The sequence below is a fragment of the Nicrophorus vespilloides genome, unplaced genomic scaffold, assembly GCF_001412225.1.
Source record: "Nicrophorus vespilloides isolate i.1.1-1 unplaced genomic scaffold, Nicve_v1.0, whole genome shotgun sequence".
In the NCBI taxonomy this organism is placed as follows: Eukaryota; Metazoa; Arthropoda; class Insecta; order Coleoptera; family Silphidae; genus Nicrophorus; species Nicrophorus vespilloides.
In genome coordinates this window covers 1,113-24,167 of record NW_017100046.1, presented here as the reverse complement: position 1 = coordinate 24,167, position 23,055 = coordinate 1,113, and the positions used below count along the sequence as shown (strand labels likewise).

General features: G+C 40.1%; 3 protein-coding genes across 3 annotated transcripts; 2 read left to right on the top strand and 1 right to left on the bottom strand.

Moving 5' to 3' along the window:
* Nucleotides 1–145: 145 nt before the first annotated feature.
* LOC108566722 lies at nt 146–1,906 on the top strand. Its single transcript, XM_017926740.1, has 8 exons — nt 146–225; nt 282–402; nt 459–656; nt 709–948; nt 1,016–1,049; nt 1,161–1,341; nt 1,404–1,610; nt 1,703–1,906. The coding sequence occupies exons 1-8, from the start codon at nt 146–148 to the stop codon at nt 1,857–1,859; spliced, it is 1,218 nt and encodes a 405-aa protein (XP_017782229.1). The 3' UTR covers nt 1,860–1,906.
* A 134-nt stretch (nt 1,907–2,040) lies between these two features.
* On the top strand, nt 2,041–4,715 carry LOC108566723 (carboxypeptidase Q-like). Its single transcript, XM_017926741.1, has 3 exons — nt 2,041–2,630; nt 3,700–4,364; nt 4,419–4,715. Exons 1-3 carry the CDS (start codon nt 2,133–2,135, stop codon nt 4,669–4,671), a joined length of 1,416 nt encoding a protein of 471 aa, XP_017782230.1. The 5' UTR covers nt 2,041–2,132; the 3' UTR covers nt 4,672–4,715.
* Nucleotides 4,716–5,466: 751 nt separating this feature from the next.
* On the bottom strand, nt 5,467–21,192 carry LOC108566724 (protein unc-80 homolog; the record flags this gene model as incomplete). The annotated part of the gene is given in 49 exon segments (XM_017926742.1): nt 5,467–6,115; nt 6,339–6,487; nt 6,778–6,906; nt 7,027–7,137; nt 7,193–7,387; nt 7,670–7,826; nt 7,880–8,064; nt 8,124–8,460; nt 8,521–8,652; nt 8,704–8,820; nt 8,872–9,075; nt 9,125–9,452; nt 9,504–9,649; nt 9,706–10,350; nt 10,401–10,705; nt 10,762–10,902; nt 10,955–11,087; nt 11,143–11,391; nt 11,442–11,614; nt 11,671–11,857; nt 11,926–12,133; nt 12,182–12,314; nt 12,316–12,373; nt 12,428–12,578; nt 12,637–13,141; nt 13,218–13,356; nt 13,415–13,903; nt 13,956–14,171; nt 14,231–14,421; nt 14,479–14,594; nt 14,647–14,788; nt 14,844–15,009; nt 15,065–15,188; nt 15,241–15,389; nt 15,461–15,648; nt 16,122–16,360; nt 16,416–16,660; nt 16,716–16,916; nt 16,973–17,102; nt 17,219–17,248; nt 17,613–17,728; nt 17,818–18,023; nt 18,078–18,247; nt 18,312–18,515; nt 18,579–18,621; nt 18,670–18,718; nt 18,821–18,970; nt 19,026–19,174; nt 21,156–21,192. Coding segments are annotated over 49 exon segments (9,444 nt in total), but the record flags the coding sequence as incomplete, so codon positions are not given.
* Nucleotides 21,193–23,055: the final 1,863 nt, after the last annotated feature.

The following is a 23,055-nucleotide window of genomic DNA, read 5'->3' as shown; positions in this document are numbered from 1 at the left end:
TCAGTGAAACAAGTTTTAAAGTCATTGTGTAATACAACAACAAAAACAATAAATAACCTAAGAAAACTATGCTAGATGACATTTTTCAAAACGTCAAAAGACAGAAGTCAGTGTCAAACGTTTGAGGTGGGAATGTGCGGTGATCATGGAGAGTAGTCCGGAGCAGCAATTCAAGAACGGCCACTGGATCTGGGACCAAGAAAAGATCGGACTGCTCTACGTCAAGTATATAAAACAAGAAACAAAACAATGGTTTTCTTTTGAAACCAACGTTTTTACAGTCATGACGCTCCGCTGAAGATTGCGACAACGGCGGCCGCGGGTCCGGCAATCCAGAAGCCCGGAAAACAGATAATTCCCAGCTCGATCCGTTTCAAAGAGGGCATCGAAAGCATGGAAAAAGTTATTGATATTCAAACAAAAAAATTGAATTACAAAAACTGTTTTTGTTTTTTCAGATTTATTTCAGGAGGTTTTTCCAGAGACGCGTCAAGATGAACGAACCGGAAGTGATAACGTTGCAGGATATCAAAGACGTCGCTCTGTTTCTGGCCAATCCGAAAGATTTGACTATTGAGTTTATCCAGTACTTTCATTTACCTGAAATCGATCGTTTCTTAAAATCCATAATCATCTATTTTCACTACTATTTGCAGGTTTAAAGTATTGATTAATTTATGATATTTATTTTAAGATTTTTTTTTGTAGCTTTGGGATTTCAATTTGGAGAGGAGGGAAGAGGCAAAAAGGAAGCTGCGGCAACCGGTTGTGTGTGAATTGGAGGATATAAAGATGAGCGATCTTTCGGATTTGAGAAGTATGTTGTCGAGGGAATACTGCAGCATTATTATGGGAATCGGCGGGATAGCAAAGTATCATCATCTCAGCTCATCGACGAATTCGCTTTCGGAGAAGGATCGAAGGATTTTCGAAGCTCTTCTATGCATGGTCATAAAATAACTTTAAACAAACAAAAAAAAATCATAACTTTGAATTTTGTTTTTCTTTTAGACAGTTCGTGTCACTTGGATCGCGCTTCAACGCCGCTATTTGAATCTGATAGGTATGCAATTTGAATCACACCCAAATTGATTATGCTTCGATTATTTTATAAGAATTGGAAACGAATCGTTTGTTTCGCACTGATTTCTTCAACATAGTCGTGCACAGGGGGAAACTTTCAAGGACTTTGAACAGAACGCAACGCGAAGATCGGATGCTGGTGGGAACAGCGAATTTCAAAGAGTCCAAACTGAAGCAGCGATCAGGATTATCGAAGGATCTGATACTTGGCGCACACGATTACCGGATGCTCGGAATCGGATTCAAAGAATTCAAACCGTAATTTATGAACAAACAAACGGAAAAAAAAAACATTTTAATTTTCAAATTAATTAATCAAGTACGACGGAGAGGATTCAGTATTTGGAAAAGATGTTCGCTGCTCCAGAAGAAACCTTATTGGATTTTGGGATCACTTTAGGATTGATCGGGATACCCAGGGAGGAGTACGATTGTGTCATGTTGCCAAGGGAACGGACAAGCAAAAATTTCGATAAAATCAACATAACCGCTATAGATTTTGTTTTTCCTCCGAACATTGACGTTCCGTGAGTTTCAATTTTCAATTGTTTCAAGTTTGTTTTATTTCATAAAGTAAATAAGTGAAAACATTGTAATATATTATGATATTTTTTTTTAGAGACGATGAATTGCCGAATCATTTTTCACGGACTCCATGCAAATACGTAGAGTCCGAGCAATCTGCAGCAGCGAGAGTGAAGCAATGTAGCATGTGGCAGAATTTCATCAAGCAGACTGATATGACGGCGTTCTGCAACACGCAGGACGCGGATTGAGGTGGGAGTGAAAATATTAATAATAATTGAAAAAAAAAAACGTGTGAAAATTTGCTATAAATCTAAAGTATGATTCGCTTCCAAAATGTATTAATTACAAGCGCAATTTGACGCTACGATAACGCGTTTCATTTGTTTTTGTTTTAATTTTTATTGCAATTATATAATGAATCAAGTTGCTTTACGTCGCGCGGTCTCTGTCAAGTGGATAGAGTAGGTAGAGGTGTGTATGTTGTCATTGTTGTTGCGCGATCGTTCGAAGACGGTCCGAGAATGCAGCAGCAAGCGTTTCCTCGTTACGTTCTCCTCCTGTCGCTGTTCGTCGCGTTCGCGAACTGTGACTTACGCAACAACGAGATTGACAGATGTCATCTGGATGACAGCGTGAGACGAGCGATCCGCTCGCACAAGGATGTCGTCGATAGGATCGTGAGTGCGACGATCGATGGACCGTTCAAAGGTTCGACGTACAATAATCTGAGTCTTCTCGTCGATAAATTCGGTAGCAGATACACGGGAAGTCAGAATTTGAACGATGCCATCGATTACATGATCGATCTGGGACGCAAACAAAACTTGGAGAGTTACGGTGAAGAGTTTCTCGCTCCCTATTGGATAAGAGGTAACGAATCCGCTTCGTTGATAAAACCGGTGAGACTTGATCTTCCGATGCTGGGTCTCGGTTCGAGCGTTTCCACGCCAACGGAAGGAATCGTTGCCGAGGCAATTGTCGTTTCTTCTTTCGAAGAATTAGATGCCATAGGACCTCTGGTAAAACAACTTTTTCAGTTACAAAACTTCAATTACTTAATTTATTCGTATTTAACAAACTTTCAAACTATTATTTTCGTCGACTTCATCATTTCTTTTTGTTAGAAATTTCTTATATACAGCAATTCTTGAGGTTCATGAACCGGAAATAGTCAATAGACAATTTGACCCACAATCAAGCGAATTGTATGCAAATCGCGTAGTACATTTTGTTTTATAAACTTTTTTGTTTATAAATTGTTTTATAAATCATCTTTTAATAGAAGAATGGTTACGTAATATTAATTAATGATTGAGATATGTAGATATGTAATTGCATATGAAAGTTTTTGTTTATAAATTGTTTTATAAATCATCTTTTAATAGAAGAATGGTTACGTAATATTAATTAACGATTGAGATATGTAGATATGTAATTGCATATGAAAGTTTTTGTTTATAAATTGTTTTATAAATCATCTTTCAATAGAAGAATGGTTACGTAATATTAATTAACGATTGAGATATGTAGATATGTAATTGCATATGAAAGTTTTTGTTTATAAATTGTTTTATAAATCATCTTTTAATAGAAGAATGGTTACGTAATATTAATTAACGATTGAGATATGTAGATATGTAATTGCATATGAAAGTTTTTGTTTATAAATTGTTTTATAAATCATCTTTTAATAGAAGAATGGTTACGTAATATTAATTAACGATTGAGATATGTAGATATGTAATTGCATATGAAAGTTTTTGTTTATAAATTGTTTTATAAATCATCTTTTAATAGAAGAATGGTTACGTAATATTAATTAACGATTGAGATATGTAGATATGTAATTGCATATGAAAGTTTTTGTTTATAAATTGTTTTATAAATCATCTTTTAATAGAAGAATGGTTACGTAATATTAATTAACGATTGAGATATGTAGATATGTAATTGCATATGAAAGTTTTTGTTTATAAATTGTTTTATAAATCATCTTTTAATAGAAGAATGGTTACGTAATATTAATTAACGATTGAGATATGTAGATATGTAATTGCGTATTACAGTTGAAATTGATAATGTTTGCAGGCGAAAGGAAAAATTGTCGTCTTCAATCAGGATTTCGTCAGTTATCCTGCAACAGCGAAATACAGGAGTTCGTCTGCCGATCACGCTTCCGCCCACGGAGCCGTCGCCACCTTGATCCGATCCATAACACCGTTCTCGATGCGAACCCCGCACACCGGATCCCAATTCTATTCGGGCAAGTACAAGAAAATCCCAACCGCTAGCATCACCGTCGAAGACGCGAAAATGCTGGACAGGAGGTACAAGAGAGGAGAGAAACTGATCATCCATGTGAAGATGGAATCGAAGAGTTTAACAACGACAACGAGGAATACTCTGATGAATTTGAAAGGTCACACGTATCCGGAGAAGCTTGTGATGATTTCCGGTCATCTGGATTGCTGGGATGTAACTGTCGGCGCTATGGACGATGGAGCCGCCGCTGTTATGAGTTGGAACGCTCTGGCTATATTGAATGCGCTGAATTTACGACCGAAGAGGACTTTGAGGGCTGTTCTGTGGTCTGGGGAAGAGCAGGGTTTGATTGGAGCGAGGGCGTATGCGAACAGTCACAGAGAGGATGATTTGACGTTCGTTATGGAGTCGGATGAGGGGACTTTCGAACCTATAGGTTTAGAGTATAAAGGGCCGGATACGGGGGCTTGCATCCTTCAGGAAATATTGTCGTAAGTGTTGTTGATTTCAATGATATATTATTTGATTTGTGAGGGTTTTTGCAGATTGTTTGAAGAGCTGAATGCTACGAAATTGGTTAGATCCAATGACGTTGGATCTGATATTGCTGTGTTAACTTCGCGCGGCATTCCCGGCGCCAGTTTGTACAACAAGAACGAAAGATACTTTTGGTATCATCACACGAATGCAGATACCTTGGATATCGAGGATCCGGATGTTTTGGATAAGAACACAGCTTTGTGGGCGTCCGTTGGATACATCATCGCAAATCTTAATGTCGATATGCCTAAAAAATAAAAAATTTCATATAGAAAAATTTAGTTTAAGAAGTGAAACGATTGAATAAATGATTAAAAATAAATATTACTTAATAATAATGTCTCTGTTTAATATTTATAAACAGTTGAATACATAATAGAGATTCAATTGTTTGTCAAGAAAATGCAATTGTTTTATTTAACAATTGGCAATGAATATTAAGCGAATAAACAACGTAAAAATGTTGTTGTTGTTATGTGAAAGTTTCTTTTAATAAATGATAATTAAATATCAAGCAAAATAATCGATGAAAAAACTGTTTCAAATTTATCAATATATCTAATAAAAACAAAGAAACAAACTATTATATAAATTGTTTTAAATTATATGTCAACTGTCATATACTGTTTGTACCAACAACAAATATTGTTTATTGCCATTTTTTTACCGGTAAATTCCTTCTAGAATATTTGAAGAGTTTTTATATAATGTTTACTCGCTAGAACGATAAATCATATCCGCCCTACTTACTATGCACTGGACTCCCCATTGTTTTCCAGATAAACATGGTATTCGTCAGCGGCCACCTTTGACATTGTACAGTATTACGTACGTTTCAATTGTTCGAGCCTTCATTTATTATCGATGTAATTTACATACATCATTATGCAACTACGTTTCGGGGTAAATTAAATATTGAAATTTAATTAATCGTCTATATATATTTTTTTTTATATATATTTCATCACTAATTGTACATATTTCATAAATAGTTTTAGGATTATTATGAAAATACATAATAATTATAAATAAATCTACAAGGATTAACAACATTTTTCTAAAGTCCAATAATAATCAGTACGTAGACAAGTTTTTCAAGATTCAGGTTTCTCAACCTTTTCGATTTTCGTAATCCAACAAATTGACAGTTGTCATTTTGATACCAATTAGGTTGAGGATTATGTGGAACCAAGACATGCCAAAATTGAAATATATTTGCTTTAAATTAGATTAATGTGGTTTCGTCTTGTGTCTCGAAAACCATGATGAGCGATTTCTGGCTTGGTGATCGTTGCTCGCTTTTTTTGATCAAAGCCGTCTTTTCTCCGTTTTCATTCAAAGAGCAATCCGGAGAACTGTTATCGCATTGAAGATAGTTATTTGTTGTCGTGCTGCTGGTGGATGGAAGATCGTGAAGATCTGGTGAAGCTAGAGGCGGAAAGGGCTTGGGACTCGAGTCCAGAGTTTCGCGAAGATGCATGACCGGATACGATTCGCGATACCCGGAAGTCGAGGACGTCTGCGAGATGGCGCTGTCCTCATCCCACGACCCTTCCGTCTGCTTCCCCCTGATGGATATCCGCAATCTGTGCGGATCGAGAATCGGATGCTCCATCGGCGGAGTAGCCACCTGGGGCTGCGTGGTCATCATCACCGGCGGCGGCGATTGCAGCTCTTCACTTTCGAGCTTCGAGTGGGACATCTGCGAAGTTCCACGTCACGTGAACCAAAGAAACAAGAGAAACACGAAAAGAAAATGATAAAAAAATTGAAACCCGCAGTAAATCCGCTACGATGTCTACAATGGAAATCGCGTGATCCATGCAATAACAATTAAAAAAACAAACGAAAAACAAACTCTACATCGGAACGAAGAGGTGGATTCGGAGGATTGGGGAATGGTAGAGGCTCAATTATGGGTTTACCTCCATGCGGCACTTGCGACTCTTCCGTAAACGGAACGTTTTTCGGCTTTGGGGTTTTACACGCTGCAACCGGGATTTACTGGGTTGCATCTCTCCCGAGCTATCGTCGGCCGGGCTTCCCGGACTCAGCGGAGTCGTCGACGTCTCGCCTAAATACAATTCTTATGTACAACGAAACGGACAAAATATTCTCCTCCTCTCTTGCAACAGTAAAATACACACTAAAACGAACTACCAATTATTGCAATACCTAATCACATTTTTTTTTTTAAATTAATCTCATTCAAATTGACTTGAAATGATGGGGTATTGCAACGCTAACTAAACACTACACACTTATAACGATCATTCAAATACGTTTGTGTGCAGGTATGAGTGAAACAGAGTAGAGTTGAGTAGAGAGAGAAGAGGTAGAGTTAAAGTCAGTGGGAGATGTTACCTGAAGAGTGTCTAAATTCTACGGAAGAAACAAAACGCAATTTGTGAGATTTATGCTGGGAGTTAAGAGAATCGGATTTGTGCATCGGCACCGCATGTTCGTCGCTAACTGATGAGTGTTGAGATCGATCTGAAACATGCGAACATATCTAGCAGGTGACCAAAACTATGTATACACACAGAGACACAACAATTAAACCATGGACGAAGAATCCAGGACACTTGAAGAATGTCAATTGCTAAAACTAACCGGTTGCCGCGATGGTCGAATCGTTCTGCGTCAGCTCCTGTCCTTCGCTGATGCTGACGTTCGCCTGGTTGGACGCAAAGCTGGTGCTCGACGAGGACTCTACGAACGACGCTAGAAAACTTTGAGCTTACTACATCCGACACCCAAGTTCCGGACGTCACTTTACCTTTGTGCTGGCCGTTGTCGCCGCGCTCGTTGGGCGTCACCTTCGAGACGTGTCTTCCACCTAACTCACCGCCGGTCAGGAACTCGATGAGGGAAGGCCTCTGGTGACGGCCGTGGTTCGTCTCGCTCGTCATCTGAATGGTCGTCTTACCATCATCCGTCTTCTTGGCCGTCTCCGTGCTATCCTCTGAAGAAGCTAAGATAATTAGAGACAACAAATGTTGTAGAGTGATTCGCATACAACAGCAACAACAATTACTCCCGCTAAATCTAAAACATCGAGGACAACAGACAGAAAAAATAAACATAATTTGTGTAAGTGTTTAACTGGATCAAAAAAAAACATTAGCCAAAGATTAACTACAGAAGCCTTGATGTGTTCATGTTTCATGTGTACGTGTTACGTCTGCACAAAAATAAATAAATAATCGCAATTCAAACAAATAAGCTCGTCTAAATGAAAAAAAAAACCACTCACTATCATCCAGCTCCTCCTTCAGCTCCTTCATCTCGCGCGCCAACTCCACGAGGAGCGCTCCTCGACTTCGCGGCTGAGGTAATCCTATACCACGAATCTTATCCCTGATCTTCGAGTGGATGTTTCGCTCGAAATCAGAAATCGGAGGTTGCGCCAACTAAAATCATTTAATATAACATTAACAAACAAACAAAAAGAAAATTAACAAACCTTCTGGAAGATGAACGGCTGCATCAGGATGAACAGAGGAGTTCGATGGGTCACAACGAAATCCAAGAAATCCCAAAGAAAAGTAGCTGCTTCGTTCCTCTTACCCAACTCCCTCATCGTTCTAGCGATGCGACTCCAATCGGTGATCAATTCACCTTCGAAGCAGATGGTCATCACCTTCAGAGCTGCCGAAAATAATCAAATCATCATTATGAATTATCAAAATCAATTAATCATCACTTACCCAGAAAAGAAACTTGGTAAAGCGAAGTTTTTATTTTAGCGGAAGTCTTCGTGTCTCTGGTTCCGGTGAACGTTAGACTTCCTGTACGATTTTCCGTAGCGGTCTTCAAATTCTGCACACCGGAAGTGGGACCCTTTGTGTTTGGAGGACTCATGGCGTGCAGCACCAGCGTCAACGAGAATGTTATATCAGTTTGTCGCATATTTGTCAAATCTCTACGTCCGCTTCCAACTCTCAAGCATAGAGGCATTATGAGATTCATAATGATATTTTCGGTTTTCTCTTGTGTGGGAAACGTCGAGCTTCCGCCGCAAACCTGCTCCAAACTGTACATATCCTAAAAAAAGAAAGCGTTAATCAATTACTAATTAATTAACTAAAATAATTTTAAGTTTACAGTTGTGTTCAAGATCTGAAGAGCTATGAGTCTGACAACAGTTGAGCAAAAGTTCGGTGGCGGAGCTTGATTCATCAAAGCGGCTGTAGCTGAAGGAACGCCTTCACCGCAGTTCTCACTAACAATCAAAGACTAAAAACGACAATATTAACAGTTTGTTGAATTATAATTAATTTTTATTACCTGACACGTGTTTATTAACGCTTTCACGTGTTGCCAATGCATGATGTAAGGGTACTTCATCATCGTATCGTAGATTCCTTTCAGAAGACCGGCGGCTGCATCCCAATCAGTATTCCTCTGCAAATAAAAAAGGAAATCATCTAATTAAGGAATTTATATAAATCTTACTCTAATCGAAGGTTTCTTCGAGATCTTCTGGAAAACCTTATCCAATCTTCTGAGTATCGTGACTAGCGCAGGTCTCATAGCATCGTTAGCCCATTCAGTCGATGGTAAAATGTAACTCATATAGTGCTGTAAACCTCTGCAGCCCATCGATTCAGGATCGTAAGGAGAGACTTTCAATAAGCTATGAGCAATATCAGCTAAACGCTACAAACAAACAATTAAAGATAAATTAAATATTTCTAAGCACACTCACAATATGAGATCGGATATCTAAAAGCTCGATGATTTTCCCTTCCTGATTGCTCCTCTTGTTGAGCTCCTGCAGACGATTCGTGGCTCTGCACATGAACTCTCCCACCAAAGACAACAAAACATCCCTGGGTCTTCGGTATTCGGCTCGAAGCACCTCCGAATCCTCGACGTCGTGCTCATAAACCACTTTAGCCCTGGAATGCTCACTTAAGAACTTTGAATGCGATTCCTCCTCGAAATCGAAACCTGGAGAATATGGACCTCGAGCGTAATTTCTTTGACTCGAACCTTTATGCTCGGGACTAGATCTGTAAGGTCCGTTATAACTCCTGCAAATTAAAGAAATGAGTAAATTCTTAATAAAATGTTAACAAATTTACTTAGTTAAAGGTTCGCTGTTGTTGATCAAAGTTTTGATAGCCACGGCCAATTGATTGATAATCTCCTTCTCAGTTTTACCTTCCTTATTGTACGTTGGCAATTGGATGTGTTGCACGTAGCAAGGCAGTATAGCTTCCAAGATAATCTTTAACGAAAATTAATTTAATTTTTAATTAGTTTAATTATTATTAAACTAATTACCAGCATTTGATATCCTCTGGCACTTTCCGAACTGTAAGAAACGACCATCACGCAAAGCGCGATGCAATCGAGTATAGTGACCATTTCGTTTTCATCGTGGTAGCAAAAATCTATCGGTTTCAACGGTTTCGCCTCTTTGACCAATTCCGCGATGTTCAGAGGATCCGGAGACGGCGTTTCCAAGCTAAGAAGTAAATTGAAAAGGCAACTCGATTGGATTTTGTGAGCATCCCCGTACGTTCCTTCTTCATCGGTATCCAACATAGCCGAAACCGACCCGAACATCTGCAGAATGAAAGGTTTCCTGTTCATCAAATAGAACTGCTTCACTGCGTACTCTATAGTCGTCGTGACCAGTTTATTGGTCTGATGATTCGAATAGATCTTCAGCAGCGTCGGAATAATGAGAAGGTAACCGTTCGTCGAGAAAATGTTCTTGAAATGAAAAGCGGCGTTGATGAACGTCGCCATCACGTAACGCAGAATGCAAGCGTCTTCGGAATGTAAAATAACTGCACCGTTAAGCACGTTTAAGAAAAGATGTATATCACCGGAAAACGCGAAATTTCCGGCCATAGCCTCGAACATCCTGGCTATCAATCTCACCCACATGAATTTATGTAAAACGTCCAAACCTAAAAGCATCTGAAAACAACACAAATTAACAACAATAAATTAACAATTAAAACAACAACCTTTCCAATTTCTCCACCTTGATACAAAGTTATATCAGATTCCAACGCTTTCCTTGGGAACGATGGAAGCTTCATCAGTTCTTCGTGCAGGAAAACGACGCGTTGCACGACCATATCCACGTTTTTCAGAATAGCCCAAGTCAACAAGACTTTACCGATTTCCACAAATTTGTAACCCAACTCTTGCTTTTGCAGAGCATCGAACGCTTGCTCCGGCTTCATATGAACCAACTCCAATTGCGGGTATTGCGATCTCTTGAAAAAGTAATAATCCCTCACGTACGAAGAAGGATTACGTATTTGATCTGCAATCAAACAATCAAATAATAAACTAATTTAGTCAAGATTTCATACAACTAACGCGTTTTGTAATCAACAAGGAAATACTCCTTGTGCTTTCGATCGTCGATTCCGAAGAAATCCAACGATTCTTTGAGGATCTGAAAGAACTGCGTGTCCTCTTGCACCGGGAATTGCGAGGGGATTCCTCCAGCGTCCGGATCTTAAAAAAAAAAGATTAAAATTTGAAAGATTGTTGTTTAAAATCAATTAACCTTGTGGTCCGTGCACGATGATTTTCTTAGCTGAAGGAACGTTTGCCGTTAAAAGGATGGAAGCGTCGCATTGCTCCTTCCTCAGGATCTGCTTCAAATCCTTAAACATAATTCCATGAACGCTGTGCACGACCTGCAATTTAATTCTTATATATTGTGCCTCTTGTGTAATTAAATTGGTTAAATACCATCCATAGAATGGATAAGGCCGTGCCGATTAACTTTTGGCCCTCTTCGTGCGGACTTCGAACGTAGAACATGACGTAACCGATGATGTAATTGTAAAGAGCGAAGGCGGCTTGCTGCGGCAATTTCGGGATGAATCTGATCAAATGTCTGAGGATTTTGAACATTTGATCCTGCTTCTCTCTGGTGAGCCGCTCCAAGATGTAACGCAGAAATAGAGCGGAGTCTTCCACCAAGCAACACCAAATTACCTAAAATTATGGATTATAAATTGAAGGAATTAGTTTATAATTGAAATTACTTGATAGGCAATCTCGTAAACTGCACAACCATCTGCAGACACGGCTGCATCATCCAATAAAGTTATAATTTGGATAACAGCTGAGCAAAGACAGGATGGGAATAGGGAATGAGCCGAATGCAAGTGATGACCTGTGTTTCTAGGTGCATCCGGTTGCTCGTCGTCGGCAGGTGCTAAAAAATATTCAATAATTAATTTAAATATGTAATAATTATATAAAACAAATCACCTTCTTCGTGCTCTTCTCCGGTGTGGTAAAGGCTGGGTTCGTGTGCAGCTTGCACAGTAATAGGAATAGTTGTTATCAAGAAATTCTCGCGTTCCTCTCGCTTCTTATCATCCTGAGCTTGCAGAGCCATCTTAATCAATTCGGTTTGCTGCTTCTTCCGAGTTTTCGTCGCCGTCACTAAAGACCTCTAAAAGAATTATAACATATTGTGAATACAGAAATACTCCTTCAAGAAAATACTTGTCGCGTCAATACATGTCTTTCCTGATTGATGGTCACTTCCTCTACTTTCGTCTTCACCAACAACTCCCAAGGCGAATCCACCACGTCCAAAGATTCTATACCGATCTTCGGCGATGGAAGCGTGAATTCTATACCGGGTGGCGGCACTTTGAAGAGCAAATGAGCGCTCTCCTCCATCCTTGGCCAAACCTGATAACGCAACTTCCAAAGCACTTGAAATCTGGAATTGAAACGTTTTAAAAAAATAAATTGATTGATTTTTTGTTACCTTAAAATCGAATTAATTCGCGTCGCCGTTTCCGGATGCGACAGCTCGTGCTGCATCAACTCTGCTACAAGTTGAGGGACTTTAACAGCGCAAAGAATAAAAATGGAAGCGGCACAAGCCGCAACTTCTTGATNGCAGAATAACAGCGCCTTTGATCAATACCGCCAAAGGGCTGTGGAAAGCTGTTTTCACCTTAAATTAGCAATTAGTTTAAATTTGATTTGATATTTAAAATAGATGATTTACTTGAGTTTTAATGTATTTCAAAATAGCTGGAGGTTCCTTGGTTTTCTCGTCTTTATCCTTGTTCTTGTCCTTGTTTGGGTCATCAGCTAAATCTCTGGAGGAATCTTTGTACATCTTATGGATTTGGGACGGGTCAACGTTTTTGTCGATTCTAATTGCGTTTAAGAAATTAATTGTTTGATTAAGAATTAGTTATGAATCAATTATACTTGTCTCGTTTTCCCATGCTGTCTTTCCTTCTAATTGGAGAGACTTGTGAGCTCAATTGATCAGAAACCTTTCTGCTCTGGTTTTTATCTTTCTTCGTGCTCTTGCGAGTCTTCTCCTCGAAATCCATATTGAGTTTGTCCTCTAAAACGCCGAACTCTTCGCCGTAGACCTTCCGCACTGCTTTGATTAATCTCGTGGATGCCCTCATGACCCTCCTGTAGCAGTACGGATGGCAGTAGTTCTGATGCGTGCAGTAAAAGTACAGCGAGTTGGAGAGCTGCACCATGACTTTCATCCAGGGCATATTCTTCGAGGTATCGTCTGTATCGTTGCTGTCGCTCGGACTCTCCGGCGGTTGATCATCACTCAGCACACCCGGAGATTCTTCACCGCTCGCCTCGCCAGCCATGCACGGTTCCGAAGTATCACTCCGATCCGAGATGGAGCTGACCTTTCGCTTGGATTGTATGGAATCGGTGCGCTTAACGGTGTCGGGCATTTTCCCTTCAAAAAACACGGAATTATCTTAAAGAAATCATAGTGTTTCTTAACGAGTCGCCATAATTAGAATTACCCGTACATTCAGTTTCCATATCTTTACCCTCTTTCGTACCCCTGCGCAGCTTCAGACTGCGACGCTTGAAGCTACCACCGGAAACGCCGGGAGTACCGCGTCGGAGGAGGTAATTCCTCGCACCCATCTTCTTGCTATCTTCTCCCTGAGAATTTAACAGTGAGCTCGCTTGAAACAGAACCGATTATCCTACAGAGTATAACCTGTATCGTGACTGTAGTGTTGCTGCTACCTTCTGATTCGTTGTCGGGTTCGTGCAGGACGAAGCTGATCTTCCTCTCGGTTTGTCCGGATTCTCTATCGCCTGCTATGGACTGCAGACTTTGCGCGGAAGCTTGAGAATGACCCATCGAGGATAAGGCCATACTCCACCTTCTGTTCGCTTCCTTGCTGTAGATCTTCTCCCAAGGCGGAGGTCGATCTTTTCCTGCAATCCGCGAAGACTTCGGAAGCGTCTGGTAGGTCTCTCGCAGGAATGAGGTGATTTCCATCAAGAGCGTACAAGCTATATAACGCAAAGCCACCGGACAACTGGAACCATACGCATTGATACTTGCCTCATCCAAGAAATCCTCCTCCTCATCCTGCAGCAGCAACTCCTTCTGCTTATTCTCATCCAAAATCATCGCGGAGATATTAGGCGCGTTCGCTTTATCCTCATTAATCAACTCCTCCAAACGCGCTCCAAGAATCTACAATGATCATGCAATAAAAAAAATCAATCAAAATCTTATTGCAACCCACCTCAGCCCATTGGTAAAACATCTTTCCTGCAGCTCTCTGCATTATATGCGTTCTCCTAATCCCAGAAGGTTGTCCTCTAGGTGGTAAAGGTCCAGAAGGTCTAAACATCGGAAAACTCAGCTTCATCCAAGTCGGCCATTGACCTTTATTGCAACAATGCACGAAATACGAGCACTCCAAGATTAAAGCAGCTCTGGCAACAACAGACGAATGAGGCTAACAAATTTAATAATGAATTTAAAATAAAAGCACTTAATCAAATTTTGAAAACAAACCAAATCCAAGGCCGCTCCAAGAAGATGAGCATCCGGCACGCTTCCAGGTGGACAAGTTTCCAAAAGAAACGATAGTCTAGACACCCCATTATAAAGCGGTACAATCGGCACCAGTTTGCGTTCTTTGAACACGACGAATTCCGATTCCCTCGAAGATTCGCCGAATTCCATCGAATTTCTTCTGCTCAAATCTGAAACGAAATATAATACCGATATATACAAATCCCAATAGACACAAGTTAACTGACAACTTCCAGGACTCTCCTCCATGCTTCCATCCTTCTTCTTTCCCTTCTTCAAGACGAATTTCGTGAAGCGATCTTCCACCCTCCTCTTGGCTTTCTGCAAAGTCTGACCGACGTTCCTAAAATGCATGTAATGAATATTTTGATTTTCTAATTAATGAAATTTAATACCCGGAACTGCTGCTTTTCACAGGCATTCTTTGGTAATATTTGGAAGGTTGTCGGATGAAGCTCGAATCCGTGATCGACTCGTTGCTGTCCGGGTTATCGGATCCGTCCATGGAAGTCGTGTCTCCTCTTTTGAACCAATTAACTGTAAGAATAATTGTAATTAAGAAAAATGTTAATGGAATTGGTTACAATTGTACCTAATCCTCCTAAACGTGATTTAGTCTTTGGTTTAATAATAATCGGATCTGTTATTCCTAGAGCGCGTTCGCTTTGTCTGGGTGTTAGGATGTGGTGCTTCTTTCGCAGATTGCTCAAAGGGCTTTGGCTGCTCTTCAGATCCTCGGCGTCAGTCTCCAATAAGCTCTGATCAATATACATTTCGTTGCGTTTAAAAAAGGATTTGGTTTGGAGGACTTACGGCGCAAGTGGATGAGGTGCTTCGCTTCTTGAAGAGTAACTTCCTGACGCCTCGATCGTCCATCGGGTAACTGGGATCCGTCGATAGTTCACCCACGTCGTCGATGTCCGAATGATGCAAATGCCTAAAAGGTAATCAACTAAAGTAAAACTTCTTCACAATTCTATTGATAATACCTAATAACTCTTGTGGTTTGCAGAGCTGGTTCTTTCTTCGTTGGTTTATCGGCCGTGTCGAGGAGGGCGCTTAGAGCGACTCGCCTGAAGACGCTGCCATGGCCTTCCTTCACATAAGTCATCAGCTGTCGGATCTCGCAGTACATGGCCTAATAATAAAAACACAATGATATGATATAAAGTTTAAGTTATTAGTAACAAAAAAAAGTAACGAATTTACTAGGTTCTCCGGTGCCTTGATCTCCTTGGACGAGTCGACGAATCTGGTGACCAGAGGCTTGAAGACGCTGGAGATGATCTGTCCTTCGACGCCGCGGATGCCTCCTCCACCTAGGCCTGTGCCAAAGTTTGTGGCATAACCACCTTGCGTAACAATGTCTGGCGACTTGCTAGAGCCCCGCTTCTGGTCTGATAATGAAACATTTTTTATATTCGTCACGGATACTACGCTTTGAAAAACTTGACTCCGAAAGAGCCAATTGTTTCAAAGCCACTACCAACAAAAACAAAACACCACTACTTCTAATATAAATAGATAGAATATAGAGATAATAATAAAAAAATGATGATAAAACGGAGATGACGGCCACGAGAATTCAGAACAAAACAAAAAAGGGGGAAGCAAGACCACAGCTTTTTTATATAAAGTATTTTCTTTGTAGTATTCTTCATTTGGGGTGTGTAAAACGTTAAGCGAGATGCGCTTCTAGGTGTATGTAATTAAATATATGAGGTGTGCATTGGAATAGTACTAATCATATTTGATTGGTAGAGAAAATAAGAGAGTGAAAGAGTGCTCAACAACGAAGAGGTTCTTTTTTTTAGTACTATTTCAACTTTGTGGCTTCGTGTTCTCGTTTGTGACGATTTTGTTGACTTACTCAGAGGCGAAAGTAGCGAATTCGGATCTATACAATAACCGACGTACGCGTGGAACAGATCCAAGATATCCGGTAAAGGCTGATATCTGACGTAATCCCGCAGGAACGACTTGAACTGCTTCCCGCTCGCCCTGCTGAGTTTCGCGAGGATGTTCTGGCATTGCGTCCGCAGGAATTCGGCGGCAGGACCTCTTTGACCCTCCGTGCAACCGTGCTGACAACCCAGGTGCTTCAAAACCCTTAAAATTAAAAGAAAATCAAAGACTAATCAAACAATCCAATAAACGCAAATACCTGACGATTACGTTCATGATCAACTTGTGAGTGGTGATGGTATTCTCTTTTTGCTCATTTTCAGGCGCTTGATCCTCTCCCTGCGATTTACCCTTCTTATCTTGCGACGCTTCAGATAAAGCTTCGTCTCTCAAAAACTGTTTCATCACACCCAAATCCATCAAGAGTTCAATCAAATTCAGTATAACTTCGAGCACACGCAGAGTGCAGCAATTCTGATCCTTAAGCACAGCCGAATGCACAGCCTAAAAATCAAACTCAATATAAATTCACAATCATATTAAATATTTCTTCACTGACTTTCAGAACAACTTGTAAATCGATGTTTCCTTCCTTGGTGATGTAACAGAAAGATCCAGGAGCTTCGGGGATGTCTTCAGCTGCATACGTTATGTTAGAATCAGTTTGGGAACGATTCAAGCTGGCTTTACGCTCCTGCCAAGCTCCCAGCTTTCCCGGACCGGTCAAACTGATCGCGTCCAATTGACTGTCGATGGATCCCTGAAAAGATCATCAAATTAATTAATAAATTAATGATTTTTTGAGGCTTTAAATACATGTCTTCTGAGGAAATCCGGTGATGGAGTTGGAGTGTGTTCGGTGACGGTGATGATGGGATTGGCCATCGGTTGACCGGGAACCGCTTTACTTGTCCGTCTCTTCTCCGAGTGAATCTCCCCGATGAATCTGCATTCAAAGATCAACACTAAAAACAAAACCAACGAAGGTGACGTGGAGCATGCACGAAGAAGTTGTAATAACAATAATAATAAAGTAGTTATACTATAGTGAGCGGTACTCACCCACCAGCTGCCAATTCATCTATCAAACAGCTGAGAGGAAGACAGAACATAGAGAATGAAAACATACAGACAGAGAAAGAGAGAGAGAGGTTAATTCTTCGTCGGTATTTACAGGAGACAAGCAATAGAAACGTAATCGTATCAAATTTCATCTTCGTCTTTGCGTTGGTGAGAATTCTCGAGAATAAAAACCCATGCGTGCAAAAAGAAGTTCAACAAGTTCAAACAGGGGGGTGCTTCTAGCTATTGCGCTAAGTCTGATTTAGAAGCTTAGTTTCTATAAACAAATGAATCGTCGCTCCAACGTGAACGAGAGTAACGTAGGGTCTACATACGGTTGAGAATGAGTTTTCAAGTTAGTTTTTGTTGATAATTTAAAGGAACGTTGACAAACCTCAAACTGGGCATACTCTTTCCTTTCACGAGATTCGTGTGCTCGAACATCTTGGACATCGCCGGACTCGGCCTCGACAGATGCTCATCACCAGTATCCAAGCTTCGATGATATTCCTGAGCATTAACATTTCCATTAATTTTTTTTCCAAATTAACTAATTAGTTAAAGGCGAAAGCGAGAAGAAAGGAAGACTCGTTACATACGTTAAAGTGCCTGGAACCCACCGCTTGTTCGCCCAAGAGCTTAGGCTCATCCTGTCCGATTTTCTCCAAAGCTTTATCAGACTTCGACAAGAGTTTCGTCTCGACGAAAGCCTTCAAATCGGCCATCTTCATGCGGCGTTTCGTCTTCTCGCTCGCCCTACGAGTGTGAAGAGATTCGTCAGAACGTTTAGCAGTATACGGAGATTCTACAAACAAACAATTAAACCAAAATTAATTGAAGGGTTTAACAGTACTTTTACCAGCTAACAAAGAAACGTCTTTCACTGATGGCACTTCGATGAAATCTTTTGTTTCCGCCTTACTCTCGGTGCTCTGATAAATGGAGACTTCGATCTTGGGAATCGGAAGGGAATTACTCCTTCGCCTCGGCTGCTGCTGACTAGCGTTCTCTTCATTTATATCTCGCAATCTGCAATCAAATGTAATGTTTCTTTCTATTTCTATTTTCTCATCTTTAGAATGTTGCATATTACCTATTGTACATGTAGTGCAAGGCCCAATAAATTCCTTCCTCCTGCCAATGCGTGATGAACAGACATCTGAGCACCGCGACGTCCAGGAAAGTTGCTGCAGAAACATCACCTGAAGTGCTTCCCGTCAAAGATTTCTTCGAGTCTTCGGCTCCATCCGTCGACGGTTGCTTGCTGCTATCCATGGAATCCTTATCTGTGGAAGAACTTTCGTCCAAATGAAACAATTAGATTTATCATTGGATAAATAAAGAAAACATCTGTAGTTACCTCATCTTCAGCGAACCGGGCTTCGCTTGTTTCGTATCTGAAACTGAAATTGCCGTTACTTGTTCTAAATGCACACTACTTTTTCCACTACCGTTTTTCTTCATCGCCAACTGGAAGAGACTCGTCTCCGCCTTAAACACCCAAAGATTAATACAGATTAGTTAATTTGCTGAATAACTTGCAAAATTGCAACACGCCAATTGTTTGATTTTTAAGTATAGTTACGATAGAAAAGTGTTTACTGTGTAGATGGAAGGATCACGAAGGAACCCATCGGATTCGTGCAGAGATGGTAACCTGAAGATGACGACGTGCTCCTCTTCGGTACTCGAACTCTCTTCGGGGATGGTTTCAGGAAACACAGTGTCTTTCGGCGACGAAACCCAGCTTCCCTGTAACACAATTAGGTGTTAATAGAGATAATTATTAACGCGTAAAGATGTTTACCTCGTCGTCGGCTTTGGTGATGGTTGCCGTGACGGTGACGCTTCCTGGGGCCGAAGCGGAAATCTGATCGGCGAAAGAATTGCCGACGGTGTAAACCGGAGGGCTGTGACTGTCCGGCCCGACGAGAACATCTTCGTTGGAGCTTTTCCCTGATGAAGAAAGTAGAAAACATGTAAATATTAGCAAAATAAAAAGCGACAAACAAATAAAGTAAGTCGTAATGAATCATTCCGCGATAATGTGCGTTATTTATCGCTGAAACTGAAAAACCCTCTCACATTCCGACTCTCCCCCACATTTACGTTAATTTATATAGTTTTTTTTTTGCTTAATGTTTGTCGATCGCGACGGACTCACTTCCAATTTGCCGGAATACAAATACAAACCCATTAAAAAAAAGCTATTGTACTTTGCATGCGTGATTTACAACTGAAAACCCAAATGGTAAACGCCAATTGCGTAACGATGTCCATCGCATCGATTGCGCTCATCTTAGTGTTGGCGTCGTTTTTTCACGTCGCTGTTGCTCAATACGAGGATGAGTTTATCGCGAAAGTCTTGGATCTCTCGTTCGAGAATAAAGCTTGCATCTATTTGGTGTCGGAGAGTGCGGATTTCATCGATTACTTCAGCAACATCTTCGCCTACGCTAACGTCTCGGTGATTATCAAAGAGAGCGCTTTGGAGGATCCGAAATCTTGTAAACCTACGGGTTACGTGGTGATCTACAACGATTTCGAGAGTTTGAGGAGCGCTTTCAGTCGGGATATGTTACCGCACCGGAGGGTTGTAGTGGTTTTCGGTGGTGACGACAGTTTCCAGGTGGAACCGTTCACGACGATGGCGCATCTTCACGGAATGGACATCATCACCGTGCAGTGCATCCTGGTGATAGACACCGGATTTTGGAGCTTGGACTTTTCGATTGGATCCATTTTCGTGACATCGGTTAATAGGAATCGCGTTCTCGCCAAGTGGCATAAAACGCCTGATTTCGGGCTCGTACCCGGCGACTTTAAACTAGGAGATTGGATGCCCACCTTCGTCGATACCAAATTCAAAGTGTCCTTATTCGATTGCAGACCTTACGTGTACTACGATGACGACAAGGGCGTTTACAACGGAATCGAAAAGTACATGATCGAGGAAATCACCAAATCTTGGCCTTTGGAGTATAAAGTGCACGAAAAGTACTCTTGGCATAAGGTCTTGAAAGAAGTAGCTGAGAACAAAAGCGACGCCGGTGTTTGCTCTACTTGGCAGATGACCACAGCCAACATGAACTTGGATCAATCCTATCCATACACGCAAATCTGCGCTACATTCTTCGTCCCGAAACCTCAAACGCTACCGTTCTCCACTTTCGTATTCCAACCATTCGAAACAACCCTCTGGGTATTCCTCCTCTTCATCCTCTTCATAATAGCTTTAAGCTTCCAAATTTCAGCTACATTCTACGAAAATTACTTCCCCGATTCCGCCAAAAACCATTACCTCGACTACTCCATCTGCGCTCTATTCACCTTCCGCGTCTTCACCGCAGGTGGAATATCGATTTCGCCTTCATCAACCAAAAACACGCTCAGATTCTTGATAATCATGTGGTGCATATCCAGCGTTTTAATAAACACCAGCTACTCAGCAGGGTTCACCAGTATCCTAGCATATCCAAGACTTTCCGAGCCAATAAACACTGTACACGACATGGTTCAACAGGACGTGTATTGGGGCGAAACGAATGAGGAAACTTTGAGGATTCTGGAAAACAGCCAGAACGAAGATATCATCGAAATAAGCAAACGGTTCGTCCTGCAGCAGAGTATTGATGAGAGGAACAGAGCGATCAGAGACGGACGGTTCGGGTTTTCCACGAAAATCTCGGGCAACGAATTCGTCAGCGAAGTGGAGAGTTTGGACGAGTTCGGGAAGAAGAATTTGAAGGTACTCGGCGAGTGCATCGGGGAGTACTTCATCGTGATCACTCTGCAGAAGAACTCTCCTTACACCAAGTTCTTCGATAAGGCGATCAATCGGTTCGTGCAGCACGGATTCATCGCGCATTGGTACAAGACCACCAAGTACAAAGACTTTGCAAGTTTCAAGTACATGCCGCGATACTTCTCCACGTACTCGGGGGATAATCCGGGATACTCGGACATCGACCTGAGCAAGATGCAGGGGACGTTCTACTGCTTATTCGTCGGATACGCCATCTCCGCTTTCACACTCCTCTTGGAAATCATCTACAAACACCTTCAACTCCAATAATCACTAGAAAAAAATGCATAATAATAACATTGTACCACTTCAAATTACGAAACACCATACATTTCAATAAATATTCGAAACCTTACATTAATTTCCTTTACTTTTTCTTCAAATCATCCAAAATTATTATTCTCCTTTAAATTCTTCTTAAACTGCAAATTAGAAAATAACTGATAAAAAAGAGCTCGTAAACCATTTATGTTTTAATTAAAACTATCTGCAAAATATGAATATTCATAAGTGACATTAAATTAAAATGTTGATGCACAAGGAAGCAATTTAACATTTTTTTATAGCCTTTTGAATTTTTAATAAGTTTCAGCATATTTTATTGCTTTTACCTCTGTGCATTTTTTTAATACGAAGCGAATAACAAAGGGGAAAAGAAAAAGCAATTAATTCCGCTTGTTTAGATTAATATTTAAAGAAAAAACATTTCAATAACTTTAATTGTTTCATAATTATTTACATTTTTAGAAGGTTTTCCTTAATAATAATAATAGAATTTTCGTTTTTCTCTCGTCGTTAAAAGTTTAATCAATGTTCACTAGATCTATCTTTATGATTTGGTGAACTGTCTAACATTTTTCATATTTATTAAATAGATACAGTCTGGGTTTTGTTATAACTAAAATAAATTATTTGTATATTTAATAATTAAGCGACTTCCGTGCTCTATGCTAATGCATAATGTAGGCTTCATTGAATGTGCATGCAAACGTCACACGTATGTTTCAATAAAAGGTGTGCACGTCAAATTTTAATAATTGTGATCAAGTTACAAGGATTCACGTTATTCGTTTATTTTATGCACTTAAAAAAACAAAAACTAAGTCTGAAAAATAAAACTAAAAGTAAGTAAATTTTAATGTTTTCAACATAATTTTCAATTGATTGGATCCAAAAGGTGCATGTGAAAGTTGGATAATTGGGGAATGTAGCGAGTATTGAAATATTGCTGTGGTTTCTTCCTAATTCGCGAAAATTGAAAAAAAACGAAAAATTAACGCAGTGTTTTCATATTTTATTGATTTTCTCGGAAACTACAACAGATAGAATAGATCCGAAAGATGCATAGCAAACTTGGATATTTTGTGAATTTATCGAGTATTCGTACGTTCCTGTGGTTTCATCTAATTGGCTGTTATTCGCGTTCAAAAATAAAGTAAAAAATTAACGCTCGAAACGCCATATAATTAGCAACTTGATTTACTCGGAAACTACAATAGATAGAATGGATCAGAAAGATGCATAGCAAACTTGAATATTTTGTGAATTTATTGAGAATTTATACGTTTCTGTGGTTTCATCCAACTGGCTGTGATTTGCGTTCAAAAAAATGAAGTAATGAAAAAATTAACGCTCGAAACGCCATATAATTAAGAACTTGATTTACTCGGCAACTACAATAGATATAATGGATCCGAAAGATGCATATTAAACTTGGATATTTTGTGAATGTATCGAGTATTTATACGTTCCTGTGGTTTCATCCAATTGGCTGTGATTCGCGTTCAAATGTGAAGTAATGAAAAAATTACCGCTCGAAACGCCATATAATTAGGAAATTGATTTTCTCGGAAACTACAATAGATAGAATGGATCCGAAAGATGCATAGGAAACTTGGATATTTTGTGAATTTAAAGTAATGAAAAAATTAACGCTCGAAACGCCATATAATTAGAACTTGATTTCTCGGAAACTACAATAGATAGAATGGATCCGAAAGATGCATAGCAAACTTGGATATTTTGTGAATTT